Below are 26,460 nucleotides of genomic sequence, written 5' to 3'. Positions count from 1 at the left end.
TACGTCTCCCTGTATGCGCTCATTCTCCTAACGGGGAATTACCTCAACAACTGTTGAAGACCATTACAACATATTCTTACTAGAAATCAAAAGACCCATCAAACTATATGTACCAATAACAAAAACCAGAAAAAACAGATTACCCATAACAATAAGGAAGCTTCAATCCAAAAAGAGATCACTTTGGCAAAAACACAAATCTGGTCAGTTGCCAACTTCAAAAGCTGATACAAAAATCTATGCCACCAGATAAAAACTGAATATACTAATTATCACATTAAACAAGAGGAAAACCTTCTACGCACAAATTCCAACAACAAACTAAAAGACTCAAGGTCCATCCCACCCCTGAAAGGACCTAATGGCAAAGACTGCAATGACGACACCATCAAAGCAAACCTCTTTCTTTGGCTCAGTATTTGTAAACAGCAATGGATCAAACCACAGACAACTACGATGATCTAATACATATCGATTTTACAGAAGACATTGTTGAAAAAGCACTGCGCAATCTAAAACCATCTCTATCTATTGGACCAGACGGAATATGTGTCTACTTCTTATAAAAGCTATCCACTGCCATAGCCAAACCTCTAAGCATAATCTTTGAAAAACCTTTCAGGACCAGCTCCTTGCCAAAACTATGGTCACAAGCCACGGTCATCCCCATCTTCAAAAAGGGAGACCCCAGCCTAGTTGAAAATTACAGACCAATCTCCTTATGCTGCACCACCTGTAAAGTCATGGAATCAATTATTAATCAATCCATTATCCTCCACTTAGAGACAAACAACCTACTCTCTAATAAACAATTTGGTTTCAGAAAAAAACTATCCTGTAATCTGCAACTCTTACACTGCAAAAACATATGGACTACACAACTCGATCAGGGCAAAGCAATCTACACAGACTTCTGTAAAGCCTTTGATTCAGTGGTTCACGACAAACTACTCCTAAAACTAAAATCTTATGGTATCTCTGGACACCTACATTACTGGATAGAAGCATTCCTGTCAAACAGACAACAAATGGTCAAAATTGGGAGTGTCCTATCAAATTCTGTACCTGTCAACAGTGGTGTTCCCCGAGGCAGTGTTTTAGGACCAACTCCCTTCATACTCTACATAAATGACCTCTGTGATCATATTAAGAGCAACTGTGTTCTCTTCGCTGACGATGTAAAGCTATTCAACACCACAGACAATACTACTGCCCTCCAAAAAGACCTTGACTATGTATCAGAATGGTCAATCAAATGGCAACTTCAAATCTCAACAAATAAGTGCTCTGTCTTACATATTGGCAAAAAATAAATAAATCAGAAAATAAAATACAAGCTAAATAATCAAGAGCTTGTTGAGGATCTAAACTTTGTCAAGGACCTTGGAGTACTCATCTCTAATGATCTAAGTGCTAGAACCCACTGTAACTACATAGCCAAAAAGGCATTAAGAGTTGTTAATCTAATCCTTCTCTGGTAATATCACACTACTAACTAGAGCATACAAAACTTTTGCTAGACCTATACTTGAATACAGCTCATCAGTCTGGAACCCATATCATGTATCTGATATTAACACAATTGAAAAAGTCCAGAAATATTTCACAAGAAGAGTTCTCCGCTCCTCTACTCATTGCAGAATACCTTATGCTACCAGACCTGAAACTCTAGACCTAGAAAACCTAGAACAATGCCGCCTTCGGTCCGATCTAAGTATAGTATATAAAATAATACATTGCAATGTCCTACCTGTCAATGAATACTTCAGCTTCAACCATAACAACTCAAGAGCAAACAATAGATACAAACTCAAGGTTAATCGCACCAAACTTGATTGCAGGAAATACGACTTCAACAACAGAGCGGTCAACATCTGGAATACTCTACCTGACTCTGTGGTTTCTTCCCTAAACCCCCAAAACTTTAACCTTAGACTGTCTATTATTGACCTCATCCCCTTCCCAAGAGGCCTGTAGGGGGCGTGCATAAGTGCACCAATCGTGCCTACCGTCCTTGTCCTATTGTTTCTTTTTATTTTTCTTATAAGTATCAATCTCACGTATTCAAAACTATGTTTATTCTTATACCTGTATCTTGTAAGCAACTGGCAAATCAAATAAATACTAAATACTAAAATAAAATCCTCTGCTTTTGCCAGCAGGTGGCAGTAACACAAAAGAAGAAATGTACGATCTGGATTGGATGGAAATCTACATTTTAATTGCGCCAGAGCCAGACTGTCACTGGCTTGACAAGTATGAACTCAAGGGAGCCCAGGACTGAGCTTCTGGATTGAGACTATGGGACAATCTCAGTGGGGAATTTATCACTACAACCCACTGTAACAAGTAATTACCCCTCAACTTTCTAAGCTCCACTTGTGATGCAAAGGAAATAAAACCATCCGGTGGTCCATTCGGTGACTTCTTGCCTGTTTTTCCACTGTCAGCATTTATGCTGATTCAAGACGGAGGGCTTTTTCTATGGAGCAGCAGTGACTTGGCCCTGACAGCCTCAGCTAATGAGCTCTTGTTAATAGCCTGCTAGTGAGTCAATATGTTTCTCCAGGATTAGCTTCCAGAAAGTTCCTAAAATAAAAAGGGAGAAGACCTCAATATATTGTTAAATATTAGAGTTCTTAAATGGAACTGTAATTGTCCATTGTAAAAATCCTCCCTGCCAATCATTCTTTTTTTTGCTGGTTAAAAACGTGTTTGGGGTGGTTAATAAAGATGTTGTCCTGATATGAATTTTGGAAGTTGGGTATTGAATTATGCAGGATGGCAGCAGATTGCAGATTGTCAACCCAGCCTTCTAGCCACCTCTTTCCCTGATCTGGTCATTGTTATATACAGATTGGAGTTCCATGAACATAACTTGGAGAGAAGTCTTTAATACCTTTCTTCCCCATGTAGATACGATTTTTATTTGTTTAAATTTACCTTCATGAATCGCTTCTCTCAGCAAACAGTATGACTCACAGATCTAAAGAGCACCCATTTTGTGTATGCCTGTGTTATTGTCTAGCACAGGTGTGTCAAACTCACATCGTCACACCATTGTCACATGATGTATTGGGACTTTTTCCCCCTTTGCTAAACCGGGCGTGGGCATGGCCAGTGCATGATAGAGGCTGGGAGTTTGACAGCCCTGGTCTAGCACATAACAGTCAAGTTACAAATCGTGAACTGGATAATGCAGTGATGGTGGCAAATCGATTTAGGACGACAACCTAAAGTTTCTTTGGAAATGGTTTCTTCTACTTATTCTGTAACATATTTTCCAAGCACGTTGATTGAGTAATCACACTTGAATCAAACAGAATCTACTCTTATTCCAACATTAACTTACAGTTTTATTCAAATGATTTCTTCTAATAGAATGCTAACATAATGGAGGTTTTTTCACCTCTGGGGCTGGTCAAACAGCAATTACTAGTGTCTATATCTTCACAATCCTCCTAAGCATTCTTCAAGACTACAAACTTTTTCTAATTTCGATGCCTTCTAGATTTGTGGTCTTCAATCCTTAAAGTTGAAGTTGTAGTTATTGGTGAGAATTATCAGTTTTGGAGCCCACAGATCTGAATGTACATTTGGGATGTGGAGGTATCACCTGATGATGGTTGAGAGAAGAAAGGAAGTGGCTTATATAAGGGGGAGGGAGAAAGATATAAGCTCTTTTGGTCCCCAGCAACTTACAGGAATACCCTTGAGAGGGAAAGGATGTCTGCCATGAAATGTCACTCCATAAATTTTACTGAATAGAAAGTTTCCTGGGCTTTCCTATGTTTTTCCCATCAACTAATGCTTGATCCTTTAAAAACAGGAGAGAAAAAATTTAAGGAGAATTGGGAAGAATAAAAATATATACTTTCCCCATTTCTCCTGTGAAATATTTTCTATCAGCCTTGGTTACATTAAAAAAACCTCACAGCTCCCTATTTTATTATGCTTGGATTGGCAAAAAAGAAAAACTAGATTAGGATTTTACTGCAACACCTTGCAGAACATCACACTTAGTACATGTGTCTCTTAAATACTATTTGCCATCATAAAAAACTTCAGCATTTCTGACCAGAAGTGGCAGAGAGAGGAAAAACTTTCTAAATTCATCTTGCTCAGCTTGAAGTCAGTCATTGACAAAATCCATTTAAGTCAGAATAATATAATGGAAAAAAATTAATGTAACAGGACATTTGATCTGTGAGATAGTAAGTTTCACCTACCTTTAGGATATATGGAAGTGGCTCATCAGTGATGTGACTTGACAAGTGTCCTTGCCTCTCACCCAAGGAAACAAGCAGCATGAACCATAAATGATGTCATTGTACGTGGAGCAATGCATACACATGAATGAGAGAACTTCCATTTCAGAGATAGATTCTTGAATTGGCAAAATTAAAATTATTTTGATCAATTGGGAGAGCAAGCAACTGAACTGGCTTTTATCTTCTGAAACTTGCTTTTTATCACCCAACTTCCTCTGTGCCCAAGACTGCATATTCTCAGCCATTAAAGGTGTTTTATCCTTTATAGAGTGAACAGCTTTAAAAGATATCTACTGACCTCAGTGAGAAGTTTCATATTTGAAGAGGAGTGATGGATGTTTGTAAATATGTGAACATATTGACTGATTCTGTACTCAAGTGATTTATTTCACTCTGGCTTCCAAATACTTGTCAAATACTTGTCAGCAGCAGCAGCAACAGCAACAGCAACAGCAGCTTGTGAAAAGCAGATCTCTCTTCAAACATTATACTGTTCATCCTATAGCTGGCATGCTAAAACTACATCTGCCCAATGCAGTGGTCCCAGTATCCCCTTTGACCAGGTGACCTTGTGTTGCAACCCACCTCTTTCAGCTGTGCTCAACGTACAATACTTGTCTTGACTTGTATATTGCTTACCTTGTGGTGCCTCCTTTTTCTTCTGAACCTGAGTAGTTCTTTGTGCTGCCGAGACACAAAGTTAACAGCAGCATACTCTAGAAGGGCTGAGAACACAAACAGCAGGCACACAGCCATCCAGATGTCAATGGCTTTAACATAGGAGACCTGAGAGAGGAAAGCATATGCAGTTTTCTTAGTAGCGTATCATTCAAATACTCTCTACAACATCAACACAATACATTCCAAATTCTCCAGCTGGCCTTACTCAAAATACACAACTCTGTCCTTGACAATCATTGCCCTTTGATGTAAACTCTCTACTGCCCTTTCCATATAATAATCACTAAGCTTCACTATGGATAGCTGAAATTCAAATATATTGCTATGCCATAATAAGATATATTTACTTTTGGCTTTGTTCAGAAACTCATAGGTATAAATGCTTAAAGGCTTAGCATTATGTCTGGACACAGGCATTATATCTGTCATTTCACCTTCTCTGTTGACACATTTGTGATTGCAGGAGCTTTTGCATATATGGTCCAATTCCTTACACAATGATTCACATTTACACTATTGCTTCTTAACCACTTCTGTTTTTGTTGCAAATGAAAGGGGTAAAAAAAAAACCCCTCCTTTCCTCTGATATTGTTCTTGTATCTATTTTTAGAACCCTAAATCTCATTGGAGGAAAGTTCTGGATCTTGCCATATAATTATTGTTAGGAAGATTGAGAGCCTGCTTTGTATCTTCAAATGGTAGCTCCTGGCTGACTCTGTCTTGCTTTCAAAGTTAAGCAGACTGGACTGGGAAATTAAAAATATTGGAAGAAGCAAATGGCAAACCATTTTGTATGGTTGCTAAGGAAACTCCATGGAAATATTCATGAAGCTAACAGGAATTGTGCTTGAGTTACTTTATTTGCAGACCACTTTGGTGAAGAAATTGGGGTTCTTAGGTCAACACATTTTAAAAGACATTGAGGGTGGGTGGGCAGGTTGATTTCTAAGGTGAAACTAAAATATTTGATACTATCATAAGGGAGAGTGTTCTTACAAGGGTATTATTAGAAAAGTTTTCTTAACAAGATAGTGACAGAGTAGAACAAAAATCTGATGATGTTACCTAGTTTGATAATGAAATGTCTGCAAGAAAACCATCATGGTCAGAGAGCACTAAGTATCCCACAAAACAAAAATCTATCAACTTTCAGAGATTGCTCTGATTCCCCATCTGTTCCTTCATCGAGGAAAGAACTATACACTGCTTTATAAATATTGTACATAACTTGCATCTTGCCTTTCTCCTAAAAATAATTATTAATGAGAACTTGCCAGTGAACTCAGTTGAGGAAGAAGAAACTAGTATTATAATCTGTTTAATGACTATTATTAAACTAGTAATCCTTTCTAAATAACATGATTCATGAATGCAATTGTTCTAAAAGCACAGTAATTGAATTTTATAATACAAATGAAAATGATATTTTAGTATCTATGGAGATTCACAGTCATCTAGGTCATGGTTGTCCCAAAGCTGCTTTTTCAAAAGGCAACTGGACTTTCTTGGTTATTTTGCTTGAGAATGTTGTGCTTTTCATCCAAGAAGCTTCTCCAGTTCTCAGCTGAAGAAGTTGGTTGGATGAGAAGGGAAACATCTTCAAGAAAAAACAAGAAAATCCAGATGCCTTTTGATGTTCTAGTATTTGAAAAAAAAAATCCAATGTTCATAAAACACAGTGATTGTATTTTCTAAATTCTAATATTCTGTATTTGCTAAAACATTTTTTCTGTTTCTCTTCCTGCTCTTGCTTGCAGATAAATTGTATTTACCATAGTAACCTCAAGGGAGCATATTTTTAACTATAGGCTTAGGAGTACAAATGAAAACAAATAAGCAACAAATTGTGCTATATCTTTCTAATACTTTTTTTTTTCTGTAGTTCTACTGCATATATAAATTACAGGTTTAGAATTATGAAGAATGCTAGGATATTTCTGCTGTTTTCCTAATGACAATTGTGCAAGTAAAGCTAAATGTTAATTATTAAGGGCACTGGAATAATTCTAGATCAATTTCTAGTGAATTAAATACACATTTCAAACCATAAAAAGGAGGGATATGCCCATATGCTAGATTTGGGTAGAAGATTGGGAACATGGCAGTAAATGCCCTAAAAGTATTATCAAACATGTGATTTTCAACTTTGATGAATATTTTCTACTTGAACTGGGAATGGTTCATCTAAGGTTCTCAGTGGGGAATCTTTGCTTTCATCTCTTCCAAATCCTTTGAATTGCTGCTATAAATTTTCTGAACTTTATTCCAGCACAGAGGGTTCAACATTGGCTCTTTATAAGGATGATTTGTTACCTTGGGCAAAGATGCTCGAGAACCAGAACTTTGTGTGGTCATTGTGAGCACGGTAGTGATACCCAGACCAACTCGGGCAGGTGCGGCATCCATGTTGATCCAGAAAGAGATCCAGGAAAGAATTACAATCAGCAGGCTGGGAATATACATCTGGATCAAGTAGTAACCCATCTGCCTCTCCAGATGAAAACGGGCTTCTATGCAGGTGAATTTGCCTAGGAATTACAGGAACCTTCATTAAAAAATGAACCTTAAGGGAGACCCACCATGAACAAATTTTTTTCTTAGCATTAGATAATTCTCTTTGTGATGATCATGTTCTTCCTAAGATTGGAGACACATTTAGGACTGTGCCACACCTGAGATTTCTGTGGGGTTCATCATAACATGCTTTAGTTCTGGGAAAGATTGTTCTTTAGTAGTAGATAAGCTTTATTCTTTATTCTAAGTTCTAAGTCACTGTTCCCTCCAGGAGTTTGATTCTGAGAGACTCAAGGTTGACTCAGTCCTCCATCCTTCCAAGGTCAAGACTGGTAAAATGAGAACCCAGATTGTTGGGGGCAACTCTGTAAACTGCTTAGGGAGGGCTGTAAAGCACTGTGAAATGATGTGTGTGTGTATGTGTGTGTGTACACACACACACACACACACACACACATCGCTTCATGAAAAAAGATAGTCTGTTCAGAAGAAAAACTAGCTCTTTGTAATGCATCAGACAGCTGTAGCAGTGCTGCATTAGAGGTATTGCTAACTCAATGGTAGAGGGCTGGTTGAAAAGACTGAATGAGAATCTGTCTAGATAATTTCCATGGAGAAATGCTTAATGTAGATCTGCCATCACTAACCTGTATTGTAATGTTTTGTGCAGTAGCGCAAGTCCTTTTCTTCCTTCAGGATGAATTGTGGCAGGGTTAATCCATCAGCAACCTGCACTGCTCCTTTCTCTTGCCACTCAAATATCAGATCATTCATTGTATAACCAACTGTGGAGGCCAAAGCAGGAAAGAAAATCAGCATGGATTAGATCAATGGGTGACAAGATTAACAGAAGTACAGACTAGTTTTACTAAAACCACAAGCTACTGGTACTGTATACATAGGGCTGGTAAAGCTACACTAAAATGGAAAAACTTAGCAACTCCAGTTTGTTCTATCCTCTCCTTACCCAATGTACAAGAGTATGTAATATTTATTAGGCTAAAGGACACATTTGGCTTTTTAATGACATGCCAAGGGCCACAGTGCAAAGAGTTGTGGATGAGGAAAACAGAGCAAAACTGAATTTACCCCATTTAATAATTTTCTCCTTCTGTCATATTACAACTTGATAATCTTCTAAGGTTGTGCTAAGGCTTTTGGAGTCTCATGTGCCCTCATCCCCCTAGTGTTCCACAGAAGACACAAGTGGCTCAGTGTTGTGGTTAGCCAGTAGCAGGTGCAGATGGCTGAGGAGAGTGATGACTCTGATGAGGGGCCAGGACCATCAGGGAGTGGACTGCTGCCTTCAGAGTTTGTGGGGGCTGGCAGCAGTGATGAGGTTCCCGAGGAGCCTGTGCCAAGTGCACATGCACAAAGGATTACTTGGAGGAAAGAACAATTACAGCAGCACAGGCGACTCTGGAGTAAGGCTGCAAGGTAATGACCCCTCCCTCAAGAGGATAAAAGCCAGATTTGAAAAAGAGTTCTTTGCAGACAGCAAAGAAGCTGTTAGCGCAACCGGTGGACATCTTAGTTCATGAATCTTGTAAATTAGTTCTTATCTCTGGGTTTTTGGCAGCCTTGACAAACAACTTGGCAAGGCTCTTTCTTGTCAGAGATAATTGTTGGAAAGCAGCCTTTTATCTGTAAAGGAACAACATTTGTGATTAACCTTGAAACGTGGGGGCTGCTGCCTTTTTCTGTGTTTGCTTTCTGGGAACCTGGTTGGATCAGAACACTCTGATGCTTTTTCTCCTTCCCTCCACTCTCTTTATAGTAACTGAGGGAGTTGAAAATATGATGTGGCATGTATATGAGTATCCATACTTGCTCCCATGTAGAGTGACAACTTTTTAGAGGAGAAACTTCAAGACTCACAGCTCTCTAGTTGCATAATACATGTCTGGACATCCATAGGGAAGTTCTTAAGATCCATGGGGCAAGCCAGGGTCAAGGTTATTCTGTGAAGTGAAGAGAGAAAGACTTATTTCTAGCCATTTCTAGCTGAGGAATAACAAGCCAGTGTCAATGTTATGCTAAAATATTTAGGCCAATCTTAGGCCTGGTGAGAAAGGTAAATATACCAATCTAGATACTACTAGTCTTATTATGAAAATATAGCATGTTTCCATTTCATCTTCCCTCTCATTTCTTATGATTCCTTTATTTTTATCTGCTCTTCCATAAATAAATACTTATCAAAGTAGAATGGCCAGAATTGAAACTAGAATAATGATAGAGGGCTCTCATTCCTAGACAATTAGAAAATAGTCCCCCTGTACTAAAAAAAAAACATAGTTACTATGGCTGAAAAGGGGAAAATCAGTTTTCTACCACAAGAACACTATGCTCAATTTCTAGGTGTGGCTTAATGTGTGAAAGATTTGAAGTATCGCTACAAATTGTTAACACAATAGGTCCCCAATTCTTCTTCTTTCAAAAGGTGGGAGATAAACGCTGGATTAAGAAAGAGAAAAATTAGGGAGACCTACCAACACATTCTTTGCTTAAATCGTTCAGTGTGCCAACCAACACATGTCTTACTTCACTGTATACTTTTCAGATAGCATTAATATGGGAACACTTATTGATGTGTTCACTTTCACCTTTCTGAGTAAAACAATAAATGGAAGGTCACCTTTGGTGGCAGTTACTTTAATAGCTACCTCTTGTTAGTTGGGAAACATTTCAAATGACTGTATAAATTAAAGCTTTAAATTCCCCAAGCTCTGGCTATGAGTGTTATGCTGTCTGGTGTCTGATGTTTGAATTGAAGCCATCTCCATTTTCCTCTCTGTATTACAATGTTATTTGTTTTGTCCCTTGGGCCCAGGAGGACATTTGTGACATGAGCCAGGAGTTCCAGTGGGAATGACCCAGTGGTGGGGTTCAAAAAAATTTACTACCGGTTCTGTGGGTGTAGCATGGCTTGGTGGGCATGGCAGGGGAAGGATACTGCAAAATCCCCATTCCCTCCCCACCCCACTAACTTGCTTTCCAGCTCCGCGAGGGCAACAAAAGAAGACCCAGCTGATCAGCTGGGACTCGGGAGGCAGAGAATAGATGGGAGCAGGGCCAGTCAGAGGTGGGATTTGCCGGTTCTTCAAACTACCCAAATTTCTGCTACCGGTTCTCCAGAACTGGTCAGAACCTGCTGAATACCACCTCTGGAATGACCCCTTTGTACTGTGGGATTGCACTGCCAGGCTTCAGCAAGCTGGAATATTCAAACAGAACCCAAGTTCATAAAAAAAGGGTGCCAGTACATTCTTTACTGCATGTAACAAGAAAAGTACATGTTCCTAATTGCATTCTTTCAGCAAAGGACAAAGTAAGGTTTGGAGGTGGCTAGAATGGATTATTTCTAAATTAAAATGAGTCCACTTACTGCACTTCACATATCATAAATTGGAAATCCAATGACCCAGAAATTACTGTGTTGAGAAATGATGGTGGAAAAAGCCAGATCTATCTGGTTCCATTATGTGATTTGTCATTTCTTACTTTTTTTTAAAAAAAAATCCTCTGAAAACAAAGGAGAGCGAGCTTGAACATCTTTTAGACTGTAATAGGCCAATGCAGGGAAGATCCATTTATACATTCTCCAACTGTGCCAGACTGGCAGAAAATTTCTATTGTATGGGATAGAAATGGTCTTTCGTCTGCTTTGCATGGCTGATTATTTTAGTGGTGCAATTTACTGAAGTGTCGGTTATAAAGCAACAGGATATACTTGAAATTTTGTAATACTAAGGACCTAATTAATCTGCACTCGATGAGTGTGACTATGGCTAAAAATCTCCAGTGCATATTTAGGGGTAAATATAATTGAACCTAGCAGGCCTTTTCTTTCTAGGTAGATAAACTAGGGTGTTTTTGTGTGTGTAAATGTAAGAAGTACCTTACAGGATCAGACCAGAGCTGATTCTATAGCTGTTTTCTTTTATAAAACCTCCTTCTGTACAGGAAATGGAACGGAGTCTTCAGTGTATAACTATATATATAACTCTGCCTAACTTTTAATACATATACACCACATGATTGTATTGACATGAAGGGCATTTAATTATACTGAACAATTATTGAGAAAGGATTTGGAGCTGACAAAATGGGATACCACTTTTATAAAAGAAGTAAAGAAGAATGCACTTTCAGTTTGCTTCCAAGGAGATACTCTAACTAATTAAAACTTGATAACCTAATTATCATTTGTTTATTCCACCCCTTTGCAGTTTACTTCAAAAATGAACATATTCAGTCTTTTAAAAATGGACGATGAGCCTCAAACTTGATTCCATATCTTATTTAGGATAGGATAGACTATATAGGGACACATTGGAGAAGAGCCTAATGCTTGGATGGAGTCACTGAATCAGTCAGTGTGAGCTTAAATGGACTCTGGAGGATGGTAGAGGACAGGAAGGCCTGGAGGAACATTGTCCATGGCATCATAACGGCTGGGACACGACTTCACAACTAACAACAACAAAGATTGTATAGGTAGCCCTCAACTTACAACCATTTGTTGAAGTTACAACACCACTGAAAAAGGTGACTTATGATCATTTATCACACTTATGGCCATTGCAGCATTCCCATAGTCAGGTGATCAAAATTCAAATGTTTGACAACTGGTTCATATTTATGACAGTTACCATGTCCCAGGGCCATGTGTTCACCTTTTGCGACCTTCTGACAAGCAAAGTCAATGGGGAAGCCAGATTCACTTAACAAGGCTGTTACTAACTTAGCAACTGCAGTGATTCACTTAACAACTATGGCAAGAAAGGTCATAAAATAGGGGAAAACTCACTTAACCAATGTCTCGCTTAGCAACATAAATTTGGGGCTCAGTTGTGGCCATAAGTCGAGGAGCACCTATACATCTTATTTAGAAAAGCCAACACAGTCCTTGGCTGCATTAACAGAGGAATAGAATAAAGATCATGTGAAGTATTAATACCACTTTATAATGCCTTAGTAAGACCACACTTGGAATACTGCATTCAGTTTTGGTCGCCATGATGTAAAAAAGATGTTGAGACTCTAGAAAAAGTGCAGAGAAGTGCAACAAAGATGATCAGGAGACTGGAGGTTAAAACATATGAATAATGGTTGCAGGAATTGGGTATGTCTAGTTTAATGAAAAAAAGGACTAGGGAGACATCATAGCAGTGTTCCAATATCTCAGGGGCTGCCACAAAGAAGAGGGAGTCAAGCTATTCTCCAAAGCACCTGAGGGCAGGACAAGAAGAAATGGGTAGAAACTAATGAAGGAGAGAAGCAATCTAGAACTAAGGAGAATTTTCCTGACAGATAGAACAATTAGTCAGTGGAACAACTTCCCTCCAGAAGTTGTGAATGCTCCAGCACTGGAAGTTTTTAAGAAGAGATTTGTCTGAAATAGTATAGGGTTTCCTGCCTGAACAGGGGGTTAGACTAGAAGACCTCCAAAGTCCCTTCCAACTCTGTTATTCTGTTATCTTCTGTTAAAAGGAAACATACCTGATACTGTATAGGACATTGCCACTTTTGGAGATCCGCAGGAGTTTATTATCTGTAGTGATCTCGTGAAAGTGAGCCCCTTTCTCATTAGCAAAGAACAGATCAGGTTTCCAGATGGAATCCAACATGGATGGGTCCAAATCTAGGGAATCATCTGGATATTCATTGTAGGCCAGCCTGGGATCATTCCATTGCTGCCGCAAGAAAATGTTCACTCTGTAATCCTGCATTGAAGAAAGAAAAGCAAAAGGATTGGTAAATGCCCAAACAAAGCTCTCTGGAAAAAAAGCCCACCATAATCCACAAAGCTCAGTGAGCATGAAGGATAGCAAAAGACTGCTTAGGGTGAATGAGCAACCTCCTCCCTCCACACATATATTAGGTCTTCACTACTACCAATTGGATTCTGCTCTTCTTCTGCGAGTTTCCCTGCTGGTGATATTTGTCAGAAAATTATATTTATTTTTAACTCTATAGCCAAGAGGTTCATGCCAGGGTAACCAGTTGTAGCCCATAATACCTGCTTCATACCGAAATGCTCAGGCCATTCTGGGGTAAGCTAGTTCTGGGGTGCATCCATGTGAAGAAAACATTATTCAGGGCCATGTACTGATCAATCCTCCTCTTTCAAAATTGCACTAATGATACTGTGTTCAAGGTGCATAATGGTGCTTGAAAGGACTATGTCACTGAATCCTTAGCATAATAAACTTTAAGTACAATAATTTCTAAAGATTTCTTTGAAGTGTGCCTCTTTAAATTTACTGTGTAATTCTACATCTTCCCAGAAGCTTTATGAAAAGGTTACCATTAATCCTATCTTTTCTATGGGATCGACTTTCTACAATCAAGAAAAAGGTAAGTCACTGAAGAAGGAAATGACTTGACTTGCAGAATGAATTAGTTGCCTGGCCAAAACTTCTGTAAGAAAAGATTAGCATGGTGTCAGAGTATATTCATGAACTGGAATAGAGTTTGGTAACAAGGTCAGCCAATGAATAGGCATAGCAACTAAATCAGCCAATGAGGACTGTTTTGGAAACTGAAACTAGAATTAACCTAGGCTGGAAACTGAAACTAACAGTAGCTTAGGTATGGCTCTATATTAAGCTCTGCGACTCTGAAGCTATGTTGAGCTCTGAGTCTGTCTATTGAGATGAAGCTGCTTCTCTCTTCTTGCTTGCCTGCTGGTCTATTGAAGATGAAAACTAACTTGCTTGCTTGCTGAAGACTGGAGCTCTGCTCTGAACTTGCAATGTGTTTCTGTTTGAGTTTGCCCTATGTGGGAGAAATCTACAACTGGTTTGTAAAATCTACTTATGTTCATAAAGATGTTAAATGAAGCATCAGCCATCTGTGTTTATTTTTCTGGCGCTGAATTATTGCTGCAAAACTCTCAATATATGGGCAAGCACTGAGCTGTCCCATGCTTTGACAAAACTAAATTCTTCTCCTCCCAGCCAGGAGACCCTTTCTCAAAGCAGAAATGTCTCTGCTTTGCCTGAAATGAACAAAGTTTTCCTCCCAAAAGTGACATTGAAAATTCTGACCCTCTCCTACACTTGTACCAAACTCAACTGGGGTCTATTTTCACGTTGGAGTTTTTCCAATTCTATTTGAAGCTGCTGCTAATCCTGACTTTTTGACTGAGTCCTCCCTCATTCTCTCTTCCAGTTCTTGTGAATCCCCTCTGGTGCATAAATACAGGGCAATCCAGTTCAGAGACACTGATTTGGTCAATACTATCCATGCATTTGATTAACTCACTGTTAATAATCATTTTAGACATGATTCCTGTTTGGAAGAAGACAAGCCCATAGCCTTAAATTTTGGGAAGCTGCCTACTATAAATAAACAATTTATTCTGATTAGCTATGAGTCTTTGTGTTTCAGAAGAGGTCTTTTCCAGTTTTTAAAAATGACAACAACAATAAGTAGAGGTTTCAGCAGAAGACAGTATATGTAGCTCCATATGGTTTATGAAACTAATGTTTTAACTGGGAAACTGTGAGAATCCTAGACCAAACGAAAACCAAAAACACTAGGGAATTCCTGGAAACTTGCAATCAGACAAATCAGCCATCAAATAGATACACAGAACTAAACCACATTTGCAAACCAATAAAAATAAATAATTTTTAAAAATGCTAAAAAGGAAACAAAGGATCAAATTCCACTCTCTCCCACAAATAAGTGAGGAGTGGACTTACATCAGACAATCAAGCAGAAAACAATACTATATTGAAGAAATTATCAAGAACATATCCATCAACGCTGGTAGGGCAAGCTACTCTGTACAGACAGGGAGATGTAGGAGGCTGAGCCCGAGGGTAGAGTCAAACCCATTATTAGTTTGGAGTCTCTATGCCCATGAAAAAAAAATCTTAAGCCCAGCCCTCCTTGAAGTCTATTGACTCTTATCTGGTGCTAATTTGCCTTGACTATTAGTAGTTCAGATTCTTGTGTATAGGTAGCATGAAATAAATTTGTAGTACTTTTGCACTCTATCCTGATTCCTGATTCCTTGCATCTGACAGGTGCAAACCCCACAGACCTAGTCAGAAAATTAAATATCTGCAAGCAAACAACCAAGGTCAGAGAGCACCAAGTAGTGGTATCAAAAACTCTGTGTACGAAATTCTTCATATAAAACCTACGTATTGCCTCTAAATCACCTTTTCTCTCTGAGGATGTACAAGCAGAACTTTAACCTACATCATATCTATAATTCAGAGGTAATATGTGTCTGAATGTTGAATGCTGGATTTTATATTCTCAAAAGAATTTGGGTGGGTCAATGCGTGGAACAAATATGTTGCATTTGTAGAAGCATTTAGACACAGCTTGTCATGGCCTCTGTGGATGAGCTCCTGTCCAAGATTAAAAAAAAAAAGTGGGGGACTCCCACGTTTCCATGTGTGATGTCTGGCAGCTGAACGTGATCCAGATATTGAACCACATGAGAATCTGTAAGAAAAGATCTTTTAGGAACAGAAAGTCTTGTCCTGGAATATTAGTTCCAAATTACCTCTAGTGAAGTTTGGCTGGAGATTTTGATTGGAGATTTTGATGGTATGTGCAAAACAACACACCTGGGTACAAATCTGTGAATGCTTTGGTATATTACTGCCTGCAAATTGTTACTCTGTTTGCCTGGATTTGATTTGTGGTTGGCTATACTTTGTGTCTGTAGGCTGAGCTTAATTACCAGCAGCATAGCTTCCTGCATTATGCTTATTCATATTGCTTTTTCTGGTTGTCAGTTGAACAGCTACTGCGGCCATCTACGTATGTCTCCTCTCTACCTATCTCTTTGTTTGCCAGTATAATCTAGATCCAAGCCTAATTTAGCTGTTTAAAGTAACAAATCAAGGCAAATTGAGTGACATTTGGATGACACAAGAATCATAACTTCTGCTTAGTCACAAAGATGCCTGATAAGCCCATCTGGTCATCCCCCTTTGTTCCATGGCAATGCCTCCCTAATGACTGCCATTGGTTTGTTTCAGAGGCTACTAAATAGCTCACTAGTTTATGGGGTTCCTCCATCCAACTGCAAAACCAGACAGTGCTGCAAATTTTATAGGCTTGTTCCATAATTTAATTGGAGCTTGTCTCACCAACTCTGCCGAGAATGATGTCTGCTGCTTAATCTCATGTCTTTACAACTCCCTTGAGCATCTCCAAGCCAGGTGAAGCCAAAATCTTTTATCCTGGACAATGGGTGGCATCTTTGGCTTCCTTTGTCTGCCCAGGGACTCTTTTCTGCCATCTGTCCCTTTCCTCCTCGGCCTCAGAGGAGAAAAGAAGCAGGTGGTATTTAATAAACAAAAGAAGCAATAAAATTTCACAGTTCCTTCCTTCATTTGCATTTTTGATGGGTTTGAGGAATACCAGATCATAAACTATTTTCACTGCCCTTGACCAAATTAATTGTTAGGATTAGGATGTATGTGTTTTATTTAGTACATCTCTTCTTTGGAAGGACCCGAGACAGTGAGTCAGAAGCTGATGATGAAGGAAAGATGTATACTGAAACAATGATATGTGTGCTCATTGCTAACTAATATAGAACCTGCTGACTCTTTTCTTTGTCTTTATGTAAGTCAATGGGCCTTAGAATTACTGTCTATTTGGGAAACATTTAAGTTTAGTTTGTGGAGTACTAAATTAGATTGGGGAAAGGATCTTGTGACTGCTTAAGAAAAAGATTCTCTAAGGCAGATTTGGAAATGTATCCAAATTCTGAAAACAAGGAAAGGATGATGATGAGATTATGGGCATGAGAATTAGCTTTAGAGATTTTCAGAATCAGTTTGTTTCTCATTTGGCAGTTATCTAGTAATTGCAATAACAAGAGATACAATACTGAACAAAGATGCTTCTAATGCAAACTAAGCTATGACATTTTCCCTTCAGGTTAAGCTCAGAAGTGAAATACCTGTACAGATATACAATACACAACCCTCATATATTTTAAAAAGAATGGACCCTTTTGAAGAAATGTGGATCTACATTGATACAGAAGGCATTGTACAAAGGTTCTTGTTTGTGGAATGTATATTTGAAATTTAACTAGCAAATACTTTCATATTTAGTGTATCTGGCATTTATGATAAAGTTCAGAGGTCTCATTTCATTCTGAACAATTTTGCAGTCCTAGTGGCACTGCCTAATTTCTTCCTACTGATGGCTCCTCACTTCCAGTTGAACGGGCATGAAGAAAATTATATTCTTTGCTATTTACAAGGAGTAAGGAGTGAGTATAAACTCACATTTCCAAGTTCCAGTTGATTAGCCATTTCTTCTTCCTAAAAGTATGATGTCTCTCAGAAAATGGTTCAATTGCTGAAGGCAGCTAATAATGTGATCAACTTTATATACAACTAATCAGTTGCAGAGGTTAGAAGTCAGTATAGAAAGATATGGGAAAACCTGGAAAAGGTAAACGGATCCTGAATCTCTGCCAACAGCAGCTACCTGAACAAATCAAATAAATGGATCTCTCACCCTCACTTTTTTTGCTTGTGAAAATCGGTGATGGCTGCAGTCAGTGAAAATCAATGTAATTGATCTAATGGCCTGAAAACAAAATAGTATTTTTCTTATTTAATTATAATTGCTAAGATCTGGCAGGTCAGTTTTGTTCTTGTGCTGATTTCACGTGAGACATGAAATAAATGTATATTATAAAAATGATGCCAAGACACAGTGATGAACACAGGGCTGTTCCATCTAGCCAAATAAAAATGCTACCAACTGATCCTTGAGCCAGCAGAAAACTCCCTATACAAAATTTGCTGCTCACACTAATAATCCTTATCTATTCTCAGTCGCTATGCTGATAAATGATGCTGCCCTTACTTATAGTGTACAAGACATACTAAAGAGAAGAACTAGTGGATTCACCTAGCTTTGTTTTCCTCCTTTCTTATTGAACATCAACAGCTGGTGAGAAAAGATTCAGCAATTACTTTTCTTAATGTGGGATAGCCTGGGGAGGTGAGTTTGGACAGATGGCTAGACTGGTCAGTTTGGTCATTTGTTTACATTTGTTGTGGAGTGTTCAAATAATTTTTGTCTCAGGGCAACTGAGGCATCTGGTTTTGGAGGACCCTACAATCCTCTTGCACTGATGATGTTATCTAGTTGGGCAATGAAACATCTCAAGCAGAGGTGGTATTCAGCAGGTTCTGACCAGTTCTGGGGAACCGGTAGCAGAAATTTTTAGTAGTTCAGAGAACTGGCAAATACCACTTCTGAATGGCCCCACCCCCATCTATTCTCTGCCTCCTGAGTCCCAGCGGATTGGCTGGGTTTTCTTTTGTTGCCCCACACAGGAGAACGGAGCTGGAAAGCAGATTAGTGGGATGGGGAGGGAATGGGATTTTGCAGTAACCTTCCCCCAGGAGTGGGGAGGGAATGGAGCTTTTACACTATCCTTCCTCTACCATGCCCACCAAGCCATGCCCACCAAGTCACACCATGCCCACCAAGCCACACCCACAGAACCGGTAGTAAAAAAAATTGAATTCTGATCTCAAGCAAACAAGCCCACAAAGAACCCCACAGTTCAACCATGAATTACAGATATTCTCTGCTATTGGTGGAGTGTATCACCTTGTATTCAAGGAAAAAGTTGTGTTGGGATATGGAAGAAACAGCTTCTTTCTGATTAAAATAGTTAAGGACAACTTAGGCTTCTTCAGGAATGGACTGTGGATCCAATTGAGGTAACATCCTGATTGAAAAAAAAGTGTTTCCGGACATGCTTATATCAGAATTCGATATAAATGCGGAATGGCTGGTATATTGTGCTGCATTCTGAAATAACACAAGAATGGCTTGCCTGCTTTGAGAACTTAGTCTAAACGGAAGTGGGAACATATTGCTTTAAGGTGAGAAGTTAAGGAATGGAGAAGAAATAATTTAATGGGACATAACCAATAACAAACTTTCGGTTTTTTTCATGACTCTGTGAAATTGGCCTGTTTTTACATCTTTTTAAGCATTAAGGATCCTTTAACAGCAATCACACATAGTATGAAAAGCTATAAGGAAAGTTTGCTGCCAAATTAGGGATATACAATTTTCTTGGCAACAAAATAGAAATAATTTGCCATATTCTTCTTTTGGGTTATTTTTTTAAATTTTCCAATCTAATCTACCACTGTAGGATTTCTAGGTAGTTATCCATCCAAATATTACTTCATTCAGATTTGTTCAGACTCAGCCAAGGCTGGCTATGTGCTATTGAGAGAAAGCCCAAATGCAATTTATAAGGTGGAGATCAGAGGTGGTATTCAGCAGGTTCTGACCAGTTCTGGAGAACCAGTAGAGGAAATTTTGAGTAGTTCAGAGAACCAGCAAATACCACCCCTGACTGGAGATTTTGCAGTATCCTTCCCCTGCCACGTTCACCAAGCCATACCCACAGAACCAGTAGTAAAAAAAATTGAATCCCACCTCTGGTTGAGATAGATCAGATAGATGGAAAGATAGATATACATAGAGATAGATATGAGTCCTTGGTAGATAGTCCTTAAGATTTAAGTCCTAGGTATCCTTAATAGCATGTTCTGGGGGCAAATATGTAGATTTTCTTGCATGATGAAATTTAAACAATGCAATCAGGCTGCAGGAATTCCATTTTAATATGCAGCCCTGTTTGACTTGCATGTAGGCAGTAGAGAATGGAAGTGGAATGGACTAGAGTTTTTTTCTGCTCTCCTGTTCAGCAGAGGCTCTGAAGAGTTGGCCTGAAGATTATTAGAATGCATGGATATTTTTCAAGTAATTGGCTGAAAATGGAATAGCTCACAGGAGCCAAAAGAATTCTTACCAGTAGCTTGCTAGACCACCCAGACACTCAAACATTGCAGAAGAAAGAACAAAATTTGATCCTGTTTCAAATAAACTAATGAAGAGCCAGGAAGAAAGACCACTCAGCTCTTGAAATGATTGGATCAGCCAGTTTCAATGCCAAATCTAAACTGGTCCAAAATCATAATCTGGCAATACACAGAAGCTCAATGTCTTTGCAGTTTAGTTGAAGACTGTCAGTTTCAGTTTAGCCCTGTGCTGCAGTGGGAAAAAGTCAAGAATAGATGGACACAGCTGAAGCAGGTATTCCCATCTCTTTTGTATGCATTTAACAAGGGCGTACACAAACAAAACTTACTGTATGCCTATGATGGATATTATTGTGCCTTAGAGTGCAAAAATTAGTGCATGGGTGGCAGAGAAACATTTTCCAAATCACTTCCTTCTTACACACCAGCTGTCTCTTTGTATTTTATATTTTCAAAAGGGATGCTACAATAATTTATGCTCTCTCACAAGTGTAGGCTTTAAAAAAATAGTCAACATAGGTAGGCTACAAAAAGCTGATGATTGGGATTCTATAAGGTGGCAGGGTTTTGTAAGGCTGCCACTTGTCTTTCAAGAGTTGTGTTGACTTCGGCTATCTGATGGTACATGACTCTCTTTAATTCAACCTATGTATTTGCAGTTGAAGTAGAAATAGAAAGCAACAATAATTTACCAGGCGTTGCAAAGAAAATGTCAATGAGGGAGACCAAAATCAAGGGATAACTTCTGATCCTAAGTTGGAATATGACATTTTTAATATCTCCTGTTTACAAAAACACCTTGTATTTGATTGTAAAATTATATGATGCCTAACTATGATTTTTCAATGAATTTATACCCAGATTCTATTTTCTTGAGTTCTCTCTTTTACCCTTTTTAGCAGCAGCATTTGTACTGCAGTTCCCTAAAGAGTTATAATATGGATGACTTTAATCTATTTAAAGAGAAGTCATCCATAATATATCCATGACTCACAAAGTCATCCATAATATCTACAGATCACATAAGGGCACTTCTGAATGAGGATACCAAATGTCAATGCATGGTCTTTAAAAGTTGCTTTCTATCTCCTGACTTTGAATTGGTTACAGGTCTTTTTTTAATTATTTCAGACTGGATATTAGTAATTCTATGTGACTCATCTCTTTACATGTTGCATATACTGTATTCATAACTTTTTCATCCTGGCTTTCTGTTTCTAAACTTGATGTAACAGATACATAGCAGGATCCCAATGTTTATCCCAAAGTTTAGAACATTTTGGTAAGGTAAAAGGCAACCAACTCTTGAGTTTATTTATTTGTTTATTTAAAACATTTATATAGCTATCTTATAACCAGCTTATAGCCAGCTCTGGCCAGTCTCTAATCAAAAGTTAAAGCAGCATAAAAGTAATACTAAAATTATAAAAACTACACATGTTAATAACAAAAACCTGGTGCCAAGTCAAACTTCTGATGTACAGTTACCTCATTTTATCCTAGCACTTGAGAGAAAAACCAGATCTTCAAAGCTTTATAGAAAGCTGGGAAGGTGGTGGACTGCCAAACTTCAGGTGGAAGGGTATTCCATAGAACAAAAGGCTATTATGGAAAAAGCACACTTCCTAGTTCCCCTAAGTTGGCAATATTTAGGGAAAAAGTTTAGGAGCATTCCAACCCTATCTGATTTGGTAGGACAGGTAGATGTCCTTTAGGAAAGGTGGTAACACAGATAACCTGGCCTTGTGCCCAGGGGTGGGATCGAACAGGGTTAACTACCAGTTTGGTGATTTATGAGGTTCGGTGATTTACGATGTGCTTCCCTGCATGCTGCACGCGTGCCTGTAAATCGTCATCAGCCTGGTGCCTGGACAGCTGAGCAGCGCTGCGTGCCAAGAAGCAGTCTTTGGAAAAGTACTTTTTTCCTGCTTTTTTAACTGCAGCTGTGCCTCTCTCGGCAGCTGAAGTTGAAAAAGCAGGAAATAAAGGTCAGGTAAGAGCCCGGGCAGGCAGGTGGGCAAAAACTTCAGCAGACATAGAACCAGTTCTATGTCTGCTGCTCTTCAGAGCTACCGGTTCTACAGAGGTGGACAGAACCAGTAGAAATCCACTCCTGCCTGTGCCATGTAGGGCTTTAAAGGTGATGACCAGCACCTTGAATGGCACCTGGAAAGAAACTGAAGCTTGTGCAACAGAGGTATTATATGGGCAATCCTAAGGGCCCTCTTTACTATGCATTCTACACCAGTTAAAGTTTCTGGGTGATCTTCAAGGGCAGCCCCATGTAGAGCACATTGCAGCAATCCCAATGGGAAATGTCCAAGGCATGAGTGACTGTGACAAAATTGTACTCAGTGCCTACTGATTGCATGTTTCACATTGCCTTTCTCGGGGATTTTCTTTGTTATAACTCCCCAAACTATCCTAGAGCATTGAGATCCCCCATAATCTCTTATTAATGTATTATCCAAGTTCTACCATGCTTGCCTTATTGCTACTTGTACTAGTCATCAACAGGTAAGCATGCCATCTTGACCTTGGAAACTTCCTCTTTAGGCATTCTAGGGGGAGAGCCATGTTGATGTACAGTAGTCAAAATCCAGAAGGTGTCCAGGAGCGTTATTTCTGACGAACAAATTTTATTAAATTAAAATCTCATTAAAAGCTTTTTGTTACAAGACTTAAGTTTTACAAAGCTTATGGTTTTATTAGCCAAAAAAAAAAGTGCTACCAGGCTCCTTCCCATAATTTGGCTGTTCCATCAAAAAAGGCTGCTCGTTTGTGTTCTGCCCACATTTCAGAATACTCCTCTAAATAACATTTAATTAAACCAGAGAATTCACTGCCATTAGATGATGATCGTTTTAAAAGAAGACTAACCAAAATTCATGATGGACCAGGTTATCAATATTATTGTTTGCATGATTGTATAATACCATGCATCAACTGCTTGGAACAAGAGGGCAATCATCTTACTATCTGTGCTTGCAAGATTTCTGAAATGTGCATGATGCCAAATGCTAGACCAGTAGTCTAAATCAGGGGTCCTCAACCACCGGTCCGCGGACCGGTACCGGTCCGTGGAGCACTCTGTACCGGACCGCAAAGAAAAAATAAATAAAAAAAATGGCGGCTTTCTTCGCCTTTGGTGAATGCTGCTGGGATCGGGGATCAAGGACACAAATGAAAGAAGGGGAGGGAGGAAGCAACCGAAGCCTGTCCTGCTCGCTGGCTCAGCAGCTTCGGTTTCCTCCCGCCTCGTTCCTCTCTCAGTCGCTCTCTCGCTGCTCCACCAGCCCAGGAAGAAACTGCTTCAAAGCAGCCGGGGGGGGATGGCTTTTCCTGTCGCTGCAGCGCCTCCGAAGCGCCCGTTCACCCCCACCCCGCCCACCCGCGCGCGGTTCAATTCAGTGCCCCGTTCTGCCTGCCTGCCTGTTTGGTTGTTTGGGAGCAGCTTCGGCTGAGAATAATAACTATTTGCCTCTTTTTATCAGCCGAAGCTGCTCCGAAACGAAGAAAGCAGGCAGGCAGGCAGAACGGAGCACTGTGGATTGAACCGTGCGTGGGCGGGCGGGTTGGGGGTGGGGGTAAACGGGCGCTTTGGAGGAGCTGCGGCGACAGGAAAAGCCACCACCCCCCACTTCTTTGAATCAGTTTCTTCCTGGGCTGGTGGAGCAGCGAGAGAGCGACTGAGAGAGGAACGAGGCAGACACCTGAGGGAGGGAGGGAGGGAGACACCTGAGGGATGGGGCTGAGGGAGGCAGGGCCGAGGCGCTCCCTGAACTTGGTGGTTTGCTGGCAGACGTTTTATTACCCGACTAGGTAACAACATCAGATGTTACCTAGTCAGGTAATGAAACGTCTGCAAGCAAACCACCAAACTCGGATTCTCCCCCCCCCGTCCTTGAAAAAGTGTTTGTGCTTGAAACTGGTCCCTGGTACAAAAAGGTTGGGGACCACTGGTCTAAATGACTTTTATAATGGTTTGATTGTGCTCTGTCTGCAATGTTGGATCTCAATTGGTAGTTTTACATGCAGAGTCCTCCTTGATAAGAACTGACATTAAGTGTCTTCTTGCACAGCTTTCATGGTATAGGACAAATTGGGCATTCATTACATGTGCACCATTGAGCAATGAAGCTACTTGGCCTCACTTATGGTAACAGCTTGCATAGCTGGCAGCCAGGCACTCAACAATCACAAAGGATGGATTTCAGTTGTCTTTCCCTGCACTGCATTAGTGAAGATAAGAGTTCCCCCCCCTTGTAGTTGCCTTCAGCTTCCATTCAAACCACTTCTAGATGGTGGTGAATTGACTTTTACCAATGACAATTATCTAAATTGATTAGCCAAAACATAAAAAAGCTACCCTTAATCAAATGTAAAGGGTTTTTCCACACTTTTTTTGTGCCATGCATTGGGTAGTAATAGTAAAAAATAACAGTAATAATAAGAATTCCCATGATTCTTAAACTCACAGTTAGAACCCAAATCATCAAAAAATACCCAGTCTAAAGACTGTGATATTTGTTGGATGAATAGATAATAATAACAGGGGTGGGAGGGATGGCAAACTACAACCGATAGCACTTAGCTGCATCTTCCAAAGCATGATTTATTAGTTGAGATTCACTGCACTGCAGTGTAACAATCACCATTTAGGTAGTTAGAGCAAATTATCTAGCAGCTGACTAGCACCAAATATCTAGATATTGGTCCCTAAGAACATTTTGTTTATTATTTATATATCATCTCACTGTTGAAGTGACTCTGAGTGGTTTACAAGTAAAACTAATACCGTATTTCTCATAAAATAAAACCGGGTCTTATATTTTTTTGAGCCCCGAAAAAACGGCTAGGCCGTCTTTTCGGGGGTGACTGAATTCCCCACCTTGCATCCTCATCTAGAGTGCCCTGTGGGCAGCCTCGCCACCAGCCGCTCCTAACTGGTGATCATGGTGAAGCGCAGAGAGCTCCCTACTCCCACCAAACACCTTTGCTGCAGACCCAAGACCTTTGGCACCCGCCGCTGTTGCTTTCCCTTCTGCCCATTCCGCTGCCATGTTCGGAGCTGCCGCTTCCGTGTTTGGAGTGCCACTGCCATTTGGAGTGCTGCCGCCATTTGGAGCACCGCCGTCACATTTGGAGCTGCCACTTCCGCATTTGGAGCTGCAGCCGTGTTTGGAGTGGCGGCGGTGCTCCAAATGGCGGTGGTGCTCCAAACACGGAAGCGGCAGCTCCAAACGTAGTGGCAGCTCCAATTGCAGACATGGCAACTCCAAACAGTGGCAGTGCTCCAAACAGCGGTGATGTTCCAAATGCGGAAGCAGCAGCTCCAAACACAGCGGCAGCTCCAAATGCGGAAGCGGCAGCTCCAAACGGCAGCGGTGCTCCAAACAGTGGCAGTGCTCCAAATGTGGAAGCGGCAGCTCCAAATGCAGCGGCAGCTCCAAATGCAGAAGCGGCAGCTCCAAACGGCAGCGGTGCTCCAAACAGCAGTGGTGCTCCAAACGTGGAAGTGGCAGCTCCAAACACGGCGGCGGCATGGGCAGAAGGGAAATCAACAGCGGCGGGCACTGAAGGTCTTGGGTCTGCAGCAAAGGTGCTTGGCGGAGTAGGGAGCTCTCCGCGCTCTGCCATGATCGCCCATTAGGAGCAGCTGGTGGCGAGGAATTGCTGCCCGCGGGGCGCTCCTAACGGTAAGTCCCCCCGCCCTTCCCCCCATTTCGCATGTTTTAAAATAGGCCTAAATTTGGGGGGAGGGGCTTAATTTCATTTTATGCCTAGAAAACATGCTGGGTCTTCCTATTGGGGGAGGTTGTATTGTTGGAGAAACATGGTAAAATCTGCATAAAAGTCTACACAAAAATAAGTAAGTTAAAAAGACAAAGAGAGCACTTTCAAGCCTGGTAACCTGGGTCCATGCTGTGAAGAGCTTTCAAGGTCATAACCAATATTGTACCCAATGCAGCTTGCACAGTAGAGGTGTTTTGTGCGTATTCCTAGCGGCACCCAAAACTGTCTCTGCTGCTGCATTTTGCACCACCTGCAGCTTCCAGATGCTTTTCAATGACAGCCCCATGTAGATTGCATTGCAGTAATCCATTTGATCCAAAGAATAAGAAATGTGTGTTGAT

At 40.1% G+C, this 26,460-nt stretch overlaps 1 protein-coding gene across 1 annotated transcript in view; it reads right to left on the bottom strand.

Annotated features, from left to right (window-relative positions):
• GLRA1 (glycine receptor alpha 1) overlaps positions 1 to 26,460 on the bottom strand; it is a 59,662-nt gene that overhangs the window by 5,885 nt on the left and 27,317 nt on the right. The window contains exons 4-8 of the mRNA XM_026685905.2: positions 12,972 to 13,195; positions 9,345 to 9,427; positions 8,114 to 8,251; positions 7,266 to 7,480; positions 4,911 to 5,057 (exon numbers count right to left, since the gene is read on the bottom strand). Of these exons, the coding sequence (XP_026541690.2) occupies positions 4,911 to 5,057; positions 7,266 to 7,480; positions 8,114 to 8,251; positions 9,345 to 9,427; positions 12,972 to 13,195 (807 nt within the window). The remainder of the gene's footprint in view (positions 1 to 4,910; positions 5,058 to 7,265; positions 7,481 to 8,113; positions 8,252 to 9,344; positions 9,428 to 12,971; positions 13,196 to 26,460) is intronic.

Source organism: Notechis scutatus, chromosome 2 (assembly GCF_049901735.1).
Source record: "Notechis scutatus isolate UNSWTSFEM ecotype Mainland chromosome 2, rNotScu1.2, whole genome shotgun sequence".
Lineage (NCBI taxonomy): Eukaryota > Metazoa > Chordata > Lepidosauria > Squamata > Elapidae > Notechis > Notechis scutatus.
This window is presented reverse-complemented; position numbering and strand designations above follow the sequence as displayed.